Source organism: Pimephales promelas, chromosome 7 (genome assembly GCF_988280905.1).
Source record: "Pimephales promelas chromosome 7, fPimPro1.hap1.1, whole genome shotgun sequence".
Lineage (NCBI taxonomy): Eukaryota > Metazoa > Chordata > Actinopteri > Cypriniformes > Leuciscidae > Pimephales > Pimephales promelas.
In genome coordinates this window covers 3,172,954-3,184,421 of record NC_142775.1, presented here as the reverse complement: position 1 = coordinate 3,184,421, position 11,468 = coordinate 3,172,954, and the positions used below count along the sequence as shown (strand labels likewise).

General features: G+C 40.4%; 1 protein-coding gene across 1 annotated transcript; it reads right to left on the bottom strand.

Annotated features, from left to right (window-relative positions):
• Nucleotides 1–397: 397 nt before the first annotated feature.
• Nucleotides 398–11,186, bottom strand: rap2aa (RAP2A, member of RAS oncogene family a). Its single transcript, XM_039690776.2, has 2 exons — nucleotides 10,696–11,186; nucleotides 398–984 (listed from the first exon to the last, which is right to left on the bottom strand). The coding sequence occupies exons 1-2, from the start codon at nucleotides 11,007–11,009 to the stop codon at nucleotides 747–749; spliced, it is 552 nt and encodes a 183-aa protein (XP_039546710.1). The 5' UTR covers nucleotides 11,010–11,186; the 3' UTR covers nucleotides 398–746.
• Nucleotides 11,187–11,468: the final 282 nt, after the last annotated feature.

The following is an 11,468-nucleotide window of genomic DNA, read 5'->3' as shown; positions in this document are numbered from 1 at the left end:
AAAGTATACTTCAGTTTTATGTACATTTGCGTACCGCCGAACGCACAGCCTCTGAAAGTATACTCCATTCGCTAGCGGCTAGCGTATGGTTTCCTATTTCTCTCCAGAAGTTTTGACAGGTAAAAATATCCTTGTACTCTATTGTTGTTGTCATCTCCAGTAGTTTCGTTTTTATTTACCCATTTCTTTTCGACTGTAAAACAGTGGGCCAGGTCAATGTGGACAAACTAATTAGCGCAAAGGAATTAAGGGAGCAAGAAAAGGTACGAATGTACACTGCTGATAATGAAATCTACGACACTACGAAACTGTGAAGAATACTTTGGCTTAAACTCGGCATCCAACCAGGTTTTGGAACAAAGCTGAAGTCACCTGACTGAGAAACGGACGATTTTTAATCAATGTACAATAAGAAAGTCATTATTAAATCATCATATGGCTATAAGAAGCATATGAGCTAAGAACCCTCTTGTCCTCTCTCTCTCTCTCTCTCGCTTTCTGACCTGGTGACAAATTCAAATAAAATCATCAATACCATAAGACCAAGAACATAAAAGTCCAACTCATCTCCACTGAAGGATCCTGCTCCGACAGGACACGTGAAACCTAAGGCAAGTGCTCTTCCTGTGGTTGAGTCAGTCAGAATTTAAAGTGACAAAATAATCCTCAGAGTCTGTAGATAGAGAAACCGTCGACACTAGAAGGTCTATCAAAGCTACTGTAATGTGAGTTTGTGTGTTGGTGGGTCATTGTATATTGCAGGACGAGCAGCACGGGTCGTCTTTATCCGGCTGTGCCGCGTAGTCCATCTGCCGAACGATCTCGGCAAAGAGTTCGTCCACCATAGTCTTGCTCTTGGCGGAGGTCTCGATGAAGGGACAGCCCCACTCCTCCGCCAGCGCCTGGCCCTCCATCACAGACACCTCCCGCTCACTCTCCAGATCCACCTTATTCCCCACCAGGATCACCGGGACCTTCTCATACCTGCAGAACACACACACACACACACGGTCTCAGTCAGGACGCCCAAACACAAACCTTGGGAAAAACCTGCCTAATTTTAAAAGTACATCAATTCCATACTTCAACAGAATCATTTGACAAAAGATTATTGAAACAATGATTCGAGATGTACTTTAAAATGAAACTTTTAAAGGAGTAGTTCACTTTTGAAAAAACTTTTGCTGATGATTTACTCGCCCCCATGTCATCCAAGATGTCCATGTCTTTCTTTCTTCAGTCGAAAAGAAATTAAGGTTTTTGATGAAAACATTCCAGGATTTTTCTCCATATAATGGACTTCAATGGGAACCAAATGGTTCAAGGTCCAAAAGACAGTTTCAGTGCAAACTGTTCAAAGGGCTTTAAACGACACCAGACGATGAATAAGGGTCTTATCATGCGAAACGATCGGTTATTTCAAAGCTTATTCCAAAAACGTAACTTTTCTAAGGACAAATGCTAGCCTTGCTCTATTCTGTGAGGCGCGTTTGCAACGTCACGTGATACGTAATTACGTTCAAAAGGTCACGGGCGACGTAGCCGGAAGTACAGAGTCAGAGTGTTTACAAGTTGAACGCATAGGTTGAACGTGCAAACTAACTCAAACGCCGTTTACAAAAAAAGGAATTAAAAGGAAAAACAACGATGTCGGACGATTTTGATTCTGTACTTCCGGCTACGTCGCCCGTGACCTTTTGAACGTAATTACGTTTTACGTGACGTTACAAATGCGCCTCACAGAATAGAGCAAGGCACGTTTCTCTTGATAAGACCCTTATTCATCGTCTGGAATCGTTTAAAGCCCTTTGAACAGTTTGCACTGAAACTGTCTTTTGGACCTTGAACCATCCGGTTCCCATTGAAGTCCATTATATGGAGAAAATCCTGGAATGTTTTCATCAAAAACCTTAATTTCTTTTCGACCGAAGAAAGAAAGACGTGGACATCTTGGATGACATGGGGGTGAGTAAATTATCAACAAAAGTTTTTTCAAAAGCGAACTAATCCTTTAATTTGACATCATAGAGTGGTGCAGGTGTGACAGCATTTCAGCATATTTGGTTCAAGTCAATGGGTTTTTTGGTTAACTGGCTGAAATAAGGTGTGTTGTGAACACAAGCTCCTATTCAACAACATATTACCACACTCGTGATTGGGCTGTTACGTGTCTTGAAAAAGGCGGTTGCTAACAAGTGGTTCTGGGGAAATGTCATTAGATAATAACTGAGAGAGCTAGTGATGGTGGCGTTACATTGGTGGGACCGCGGTGGACTCTTTACTTCCGGCGACTGCATCTAGGCTTCAAAACTCATTGAAGTTGTGTTCCTCTGTGATAATAAATGGTAAACGGACTATATTTGTACAGCGCTTTCACAGACCCAATGGCCACCAAAGCGCTTTACATTTTGCCTCACATTCACCCATTCATACAGAGATAGCGGTGTCAGCCATTAGGTGTCTTGCCCATGGACACCTCGAAATTTGGTCAGGTGGAACCGGGGATTGAACCACCAACCTTATGGTTTGTAGCCTCCTGAAAATCTATAGGGTTTTTGTCAAGGTAACCAGTGTGATGCGAACACCGAACAGCCAAACCAAATGACGTCATAATCGCACCACTCTATTGCAAAGTGTACGTTTTAAAAGTGCCGTTAAGCGTGTTAACTCGGCCACAAAGCACTTGCTCACCCTTCTGATGTGAAGCTGTAGCACTTGATCTCCTAGTGGGGTAACTCTGAATGTTTTTCATGTTTTACACTTTTTATATCCAATGAATTCACATGACTTTTCTAGTTCACTCTCAGAGAAAAGGTTCAGTGTGATTATATATAGAACTCTAGGGTTCTCGACTCACTTTTATGCCAAAAACGTTCCATACAAGGAGAACCGTCTTAAATGATTGTATAATACTTTCAATTTAAACAGGATATTTTGATTTTTCCTAGAGATAAAGTTTGTTTACGAGCTGCTAACAAAATGATGGGAACACATAAAGGGTTCTATTTATGAAACGTCTGATGGAAAGATTACATTTAGAAACTTTTCTTCTAAGAGGTTTTTAATGTTTATTATGTCGTACTCAAACAACTATTTCTACCCAGTAAAATATTAGGCTATAGCACTTGACAAAATTCATAAATTGGTATCTTTTTGACTGTGAAACAGATAAATAAATGTCTTAAGATTTTATTATTTTCCATGACTTTTCCAGACCTATAAATCACACTTCTGAAATTCCCTCATTCCAGGTTGTTCAAGATCCTGGTTCTTACATAGAACTGACAGTTGTTAAAGGAGTAGTTCACTAAAAAAAAAAAAAAACTTTTGCTGATGATTTACTCACCCTCATGTCATCCAAGATGTCCATGGCTTTCTTTCTTCAGTCGAAAAGAAATTAAGGTTTTTGATGGAAACATTCCAGCATTTTCTCCATATAATGGACTTCAATGGGAACCAAATGGTTCAAGGTCCAAAAGATAGTCTCAGTGCAAACTGTTCAAAGGGCTTTAAATGATTTCAGACGATGAATAAGGGTCTTATCAAGGACCCTTCGAGTTATGACTCGAAAAAAGATTCGTTCATTTTCATGACTGGGTTCGAACAGGAGAGTCACGAACGCGCATCACAGAACAGAGCAAGGCGAACATAAAGCTGAGCTTTAAGACTTAAAACTTTTTTATTTATTTTTTAAATGAGCGATCGTTTCGCTTGATAAGACCCTTATTCATCGTCTGGTGTCCTGGAATATTTTCAGCAAAAACCTTGACATCTTGACATGGAAGACATGGACATCTTGGATGACATGGTGGTGAGTAAATTATCAGCAAAAGTTTTTTTTTTTAAATGAACTACTCATGGACGTGCACAGGAATTTTGAGGGGCAGTTGCTCTGACCTGAAAAAAGGGCACCCTCCCCCCCCCCCCTCCTCCCCCCTCACGGGCTATATGAAGGAATATATTCAGTTGAATTTGTCCCCTTCCAAATTGCCTTATCTGGCCGTGTTTGTCCAAACGCAATGCCTCATCTTATGGTCTTATAATTATTTATAAAGATTGTAAAATGTCAGAGATGAGACAAATGAGCAAAAGAGTTCTTCATATTGTTGTTTATTGTTTTTTAAATTATTATTTATTTATTTATTTGAAAAGAAATAATCTGGATTGAATGGAAAAAACTCGAAAAAATAAAAAACGCTTAGATTTCGGGAAAAAATACAATTCTTTTTTTTGCCAATCCTGACCTCCCCCTGGGGCCCTAAGCAAAATTCTGCTAAATGGCCCTCTACCTGATCTGTGATGCCGTGAGCCATGTAAACCATTTGCCATTGCCACTCAATACCGCCCAATACAATCCTCCCTCCTTTAAACAAAACAGTCAAAGAATAAGTACAACAATATAGAACAGAATGAGGTTCAAACAAACAAGATTTACTGAATAAAGCATTTTTATAGAATGTTAAGATAACAAGTGAATATTAACGTAAACATAAACAAGAAGAAAATAATAAAAGTACAACCCTGAACTTTGGCTTTTGGGATTAACTTTGGTTCTCTACAGCCAGGGTATTTTCGGAATCAGTAGCCTATGATTTTTATTTATTTTTTTATTTTTTTATGCATGTTAAAGCAAATCTTGATTTATGGTTATTTACTGAGGGATTTGCACTCATATTGACCAGAATGTCCATCTAAACATCATTTTAAATTCAATATAGCCTATAAATCAATAGTCAATCAATGTCAAATTGCCGATACATTGGTTTATATCTTGCATAATTAGTGCAGTTAGTGAGTTTTTAACTACACTGAGACTAGATAATCAGTGTCTTTATAATGTGTACTTTGATTGGGAGTGCCATCATTCACGTATTGTACAGTATTTCTCTGGTCTCCACATTTCTGCTTGAAAAATGCGAGTTTCATTTCGTGCACGCGCATATGAACGCAACACACGCGACGCGGTTATGTTTTCCGAGCTGCAGTAAACAAACACAGTTGTTGCACTTTGTCGTTTATCAAAAACAAAACGCAATAAATTATGGTATTTTACTCTCACTTTTGTCAGGCAAAAAGTGATGCAAGAGATGCACTGCCAGCCCAGACAAACCATCAAACTTTGCTGACACTAGAGAGGAGAGAACACAAGTTTACCTGACTGCTGTTCCCGCAATTCACTCTCTTGTTTTTCTTCTTCCTCTTTTCGTGACGAGAAGGATAGTTTCGCTTCATTTTGTCATGGACTTCGTACACATTAATTAGCGCGCGACACGAGATGGAGGCGCGGCCTGAGTAATTTGCGGTGCCTTACCATACGGTCGCGTGCAGTCTATGGTCTCGTGGAAACAGTTTGACTTTCTAATTTTTTTTTTTTTTTTTTTTTTTTTTTTTTTTGGAAGTGAATGAGGCTTTGCGATTTTTATATTATTTTTTGTCTAGGCCTACGTGAAATTCTACATCCATTGTACGATTTTTTTTTCCTCAGAAGGGCAACCTGAGTCGAGATGGGCATATGGGCAGTTGCCCGGGCAACCTGAGCAACCCCCCTGTGCACGTCCCTGGAACTACTCCTTTTAGGGAACAAAAACAAATTAAATATGATTTAAGCATACATCTTGACAAAAGCTGTTTCTTAAACCACATTTTGTATAACTTTAAATCATTTTAGAAAAATATTTAGACTCATAAAAAAAACAAATATTCGATTATACGTTTATCTAATGAAGTTTAATGAGAAAGACATTCTTTTTTTTAATCTTGAAGTTGATCAAATACAAATCAATCTGTTTCCACGCTCAGCCAATGCATTAAGTTATATCGGAGTTGTAGTTCGCGTGCTTGGGATTTATCATAGATTCACGGCATTTACATTTCATTTTTTTCAACTATTACAGATCAAATATTCGACTACGCGTTTAGTGGGTTTCAGACCCCTGAATAAGAGACGCCACGCTCGTGTTTTTAATAGTTTATGGACATTTTGATTCAATCGGAGTGAAATCATGATGAATCGGAAAGTATAACAGTGTAAAGTAATAGGGTTTGAAAATCTGAATTTAGTTGTTTACCATGCGCACACTAACTATCCTGCCATCACTTCTATTCGTTGTTGTAAAAAGCAGAAATAATATAATATATATATCTATTCTGATTAGAAGACGACGAGCACATGAAGCTTTGTGCTGTGCTGCTTATATTTAACAAGCCGTAAAATGCCCCAAAGCAAGGCGTCTGTGGATAAAAGTCTAGAGCCAAGACTCCTGGGACGCTGTCCCGCTCCACTTCACAGACGACGAGTGAAAGGAGAACTTCAGATTGGCACGACAGCCATTAATGACATTTTACCCAACAACAACAGCCTCGTCATCGCGCCATTTTACACCATTGCACGTGCGCAGTACTTTCCAGTTTTGGCTCAATCCGATCAAGTGTTTACATGTCCTACCAAATGGATTATACAAGTTTTAAACCAGCCCTGCTTAAACCCAAATTAAATTTCAATTGTATTTGGTAAATTCGTTCCGACTGGCGTTGTTACATGTGACTGTGCAACTAGTGTGATAAACAGATCATTAGGGTGACGGATCTATGTTAACGCAGCTATGACACAATGAATTTACATTTACATAAATGTGCGTCTAATATTGTTACCATGTTTAATAACGACAATAAGACGTACAGGGCCAAACTGCATATTATTATTATAGTACTACAATCTCAACTGTATCAGAATCTATCATACGATTAGTCTTTTTTTATTCTCCTCAGGGCAGACATTATAAAATACCAGTGTTGTAGTCGAGACCACCTCACTCGAGTCCGAGTCGACACCGAGTCCATAGAGAGTCGAGTCCGAGTCGAGTCCGAGACCAGAGACGGTCGAGTCCGAGACCAGAGACGGTCGAGTCCGAGTCGAGACCGAGACCAGTGAGGGTTGATTACCTAATTTACTTTTATTTACTTAGAGAAATACTTTTTTTATTTTACTGAATTTACTTAGAGTTTAAAAAATATGATCAGTTTAGGGTAAAAAGGCCACATAGGTGGTGTTAAAAGTAATTTTATTACAATTTGTCATGCGCAGTTGCGCACTAGAAAATCACCAATCACTGGGAGTGTCAATCAATTTAAAGAAATATTTTATTAACATACATTAATAATCATGAAAAATATTTTTAATTGAACTCGAGTGGACTCGGGAATAATTCCGAGTCCTAAAAAAAAAATGTTAGAGTACGAGTCAATTCCGAGTCCAAATGCACACGAGTCCATGACAAGACCAAGACCATTAAAATATGGTCTCGAGACCGAGTCCGAGTCTCGAGTACTACAACACTGTAAAATACCTCCAGGAACTGCATTGTTCAGCTTTCCCCTTTAGGCAAACGAACGTCTTTACCCACAACCACTAACCACACACGGCCCCTGGCTCGAGGAGGGTGGGGTTACAGAAGCCACACCCCTTACACACACTCCCTGTTATTAGCAAACCACTAATGGCATCACAGTCTCAAAGTGGCAGCCTATTTGGCCCTTGATTCTCACCATTTGTGGGCGGCGTGACCAAAAAACAGGGGTCACGTGACGTCTCTACGGACAGGAGAACCATTTTTAAACGATTTGAAGAAAATGTGTGTTGCTGGCCACCGCAAATCTTGGGTGTTGAGGGCAGTATCCATTATCCAGGGCGTTACATATACCAGCCCAAGTCAAAAAAGCCAGCCTTCAAATCTCCACAATGTTACGGTGCTATCCAGCAAGCAGATTAAAGCACACTTCACTTCTCATCAACAAGCTGCCTTATCTGAAGTATCCCTGAAGTTTGCAGTTCGTGCGGGACGAGTTCTCCTGGTTTAGGTGTTCGTTGAGCAATAATAACTTGCTTTTCAGAATCATTAGTGTTTCATATTTAAAGGGCACTAAACCCTCTTTCTGTTCTCGCTCTTGTCCAGCGCTGTGACACACAGACATCTCTTATTCCCGCTATCTCTACGTCTCATTATGCACCGCTTCTACTGTGTTAAACATTTATGCCATTTAATTATTCAATATTTTCTGAGAGGGATCTGCGTGAGTGCAGATCTATATTATTTGCGTGGGAATGTGTGCCAGAGATGATGTTGTTTGCAGGTCGGTATAAATATATTCTGGTTCAGGGTGACTGTGAGACTGTGGGAGTTTCATGAGCATTTCCAGCCAATCCTTTTATTGGGGGCCAAGCATTGAAAGTGCGTAGGATTGTGTTATTCTTCTTCTTCCGCTCGGGGGAGTCTATGGCAGCCCAGAGAATCACAAGTTGTGAAATTTGGCACACTTGTAGAGGACAGTCTGAACCGTCACCATAGCAATTCATGAGTGTCCAACTCAATTTCTCTAGCGCCACCAACTGTCCAAAGTATCACTCACATTTATGCCAATAACTTGAACCGTAAGGGCTAGAAACAAAACGTTCACATTTTTTCGAACTCGTCCTCTGATTGTCACGACAATTTAATGCCAACAAAAGTTTATTGAATTCAAGTTGGTTATTCAAATAACGCACAAACGAATTCGACGAAGAACACGCCAAAATGGATCCCCGCAACGCTTTAGCAAATAAAGACAACATTTGGGCTATGGACTATGGAGTCGCGGACTCGTGGCCTTAAATTGCTCGTGCTCGCCAAGTGCGCGAGTCCGTAGGATGTCCCATTCGGCATTTCGGAGCTCAGAAATGTGTTCGCGGGCACCGCCTTTGTGCCCTCGATCGCACCCTCCACATGAGTTGCCTACCCAGGAATCATTGCGAACGGCCAATCAGATAAATGACAGTTTAGTGGCTGTTGGACATTCGGTGGCATGATGTCATCAAGCCTGTCCCAAAATACACCCCGCTTAGGTCTGCACTTCCTGACGACGCCACCAAGTGTGAACTGGAAGGTGGTCAACAAGGCCGGAGTGTGACATTTGGGATCCAGCCTTGGAGTGTGTTATGACAACCATGACCTGAGAGTACCTGCTCAGTTTCGCCGCAGTGCCACCTAGTGGTTAAGAAATATAGAAAATAGATCGTATTGCTTATAACTACTGAACGGTTTGGACAAAAAACACAAAACTGGTCTCTTTAGATTCAGTGCAGCATGCCGAGTCGAACGATACCCAATTGTCCCATATCGGGCATTTTGGGCATCAGCGATTTTCGATTTTGAACAAACTGGAGTAACGTTTATGAAACTCGGTATCTTCGGCACCATGCTCTGAAGGTACTTAAAAAGTTGAGACAGCATCATCTTGTGGTCAAGAGTATAAAAGTAATATAATCAAAACCATCTTGTGGTTTTGATTATTAGCCTATTCTAACTGTGACTGGTCTTAATAGATTTTTTTTTAATGGATTTTGTCTCAATAGACGAAACCATTTTTCGAATACTGCATCAACAAAGTTGATGGCAAGATGCCAAAATGGCTCTGAAATTCAGCAATTCTTTGGCATATTGACACCAAAGTGTGTGTGTCATTGCCCCCTCACTCTGACCACACCACATCAACTTGGTCACAGCACCACCTATTTTTTAAAGTGATAAACTATTAAATCATACTATTAACTGAATGTGATTTTTCAGGCATTTTGCCAGAAATAATCTTAATATTTCTTAATTTTCTCATTGTTGCAGTTGGTCTGACACTCCCTGCCATGAAGTCATTGCTTGTCATTAGCTTCAGCTATATTTATTATTGTCTTTTCTTCACTGACTGTCCCTGATAAATAAAGTTCCTAGTGTTAATGGATTGGTTCTGGATTTTTTTTTTTTAATTGGGGTACCAACCCTAATAAATACTCTTAACATCCAGAAATAATTTACTGAGGATGTAAAAGGAAAATTCCTATTGTTTCCGTGGAATCTTAATTGATCCTTAGGGAATTCTTATATGAAATATAAAAAGAATATGAATAAAAAAATGATTTGTAAGTAGCTCTAGAAGCAAGATAGAGAAAACCCATTTTATCTTTCCAAAATGCATTTGTAAATAAATACAAAATAAAGTTTTTACATTGCATTTCAGAACATACACCCAAAGAAACACTAAAGTGAATTTCATATTTTCAGAAAAATATAAAATAAATAAACAAAAATAGCATTTTCAGGGTTTCTCAAATGCCTTTCTGACTTTCTCCACTCATTATTAGGGGAGGGATTTTCTCACTCTAGAAGGGATCTGATTGGACAAATACAGATTACGCCCCTGGGTGCAAGATGAATCATCAGCGTGTTATCCTGTTTTGCCAGAAGTTAAAAGTGTGTATCTGCTAAAAATCTGCTCAAATTGTCAACTCTTCTTAGTACAAGTGCATTCCTCAAAACGCACATACATGAACTAAACAACATAACACTGCTATTTCAATGCACCATGCACCAATTTGTTTGCATATTCATCAATAAATCATTATAATGTTTGCTAAACACACAAGCATATAGCCTATGATTTGTTCCTTTGTGAAGTGCATGGCATCACTTATACATGAATCTTTCATGCAGACAGCACTTGGATCAAAACACATCAAGGCTTGAGCAACAGGCCTGTAAAGGCCCAACAACACTCCAGAAGAGATCACACTATACCATTACACATGCATGCAACTCGTTACATATTTTAATGTAATATGCACTTTAATATAATGTGCATGTCATCAATAACAAAGGCCTCATATCTGACCTCTTGACTCGGATGATCTGGTCTCTCATGGGTTTGATGTCCTGAAAGCTCTGCTGGTTCACCAGACTGTAGACCAGGATGAAGCCCTGTCCGTTTTTGATGTACAGGTCCCGCATGGACGCGAACTGCTCCGTGCCTGCCGTGTCCAGGATCTCCAGGACCGACGGAGACGAGTCCACCTCGATCTCCTTACGGTAGAAATCCTCGATGGTCGGGTCGTACTTCTCAATAAACGTCCCGGTGACGAACTGCACGGTGAGGGCGGATTTACCGACCCCGCCGCTCCCGAGGACCACCACTTTATACTCGCGCATCTCTGAACAGATAGAACGATCCAAATGAACTCACACGACGGCACTGGTGTTCATGTTTAGGGCGTTTAAACGAGCCTTAAGCTTCCCGCAGCAGCGCTTCATGATCACGGGCATCGTTCACAACGGGGGACGCTGGAATACGGGCTATCAGCAATAACTTGTGCTTTTCATCTGCTCAGCTCACCATCCTATAGAAGTAAACGAAGACCGCATGGAGAAACTCAGCTGACTGCCTCCGGTCTCGGCGGATTGAAACACGGTCCGTTAGAATCCGTTCATTTGGGGCGCATATTTGTTTTTCCCGTCTGTGTCGGCTCTCTCCGGTCTTCATTAATACTCTAACACAGCGCCATGCTCACGGGTGGGGATCCCGAGCCTCCAACGCGCCGCTCTTGTGAGGTCCGACTCGTGGAGGCGAGTCGGTTCTTTCGAGCGACGAACCAGTTCAAGAACGACTCA

Bases quoted from the DNA above. Each gene is read 5' to 3' on its own strand.
- rap2aa (XM_039690776.2), bottom strand. From the start codon at position 11,009: ATGCGCGAGTATAAAGTGGTGGTCCTCGGGAGCGGCGGGGTCGGTAAA. The intron at 985-10,695 runs GTCAGATATGAG...TGTGTTCTGCAG, and splicing joins CAGATCATCCGAGTCAAGAG to GTATGAGAAGGTCCCGGTGA.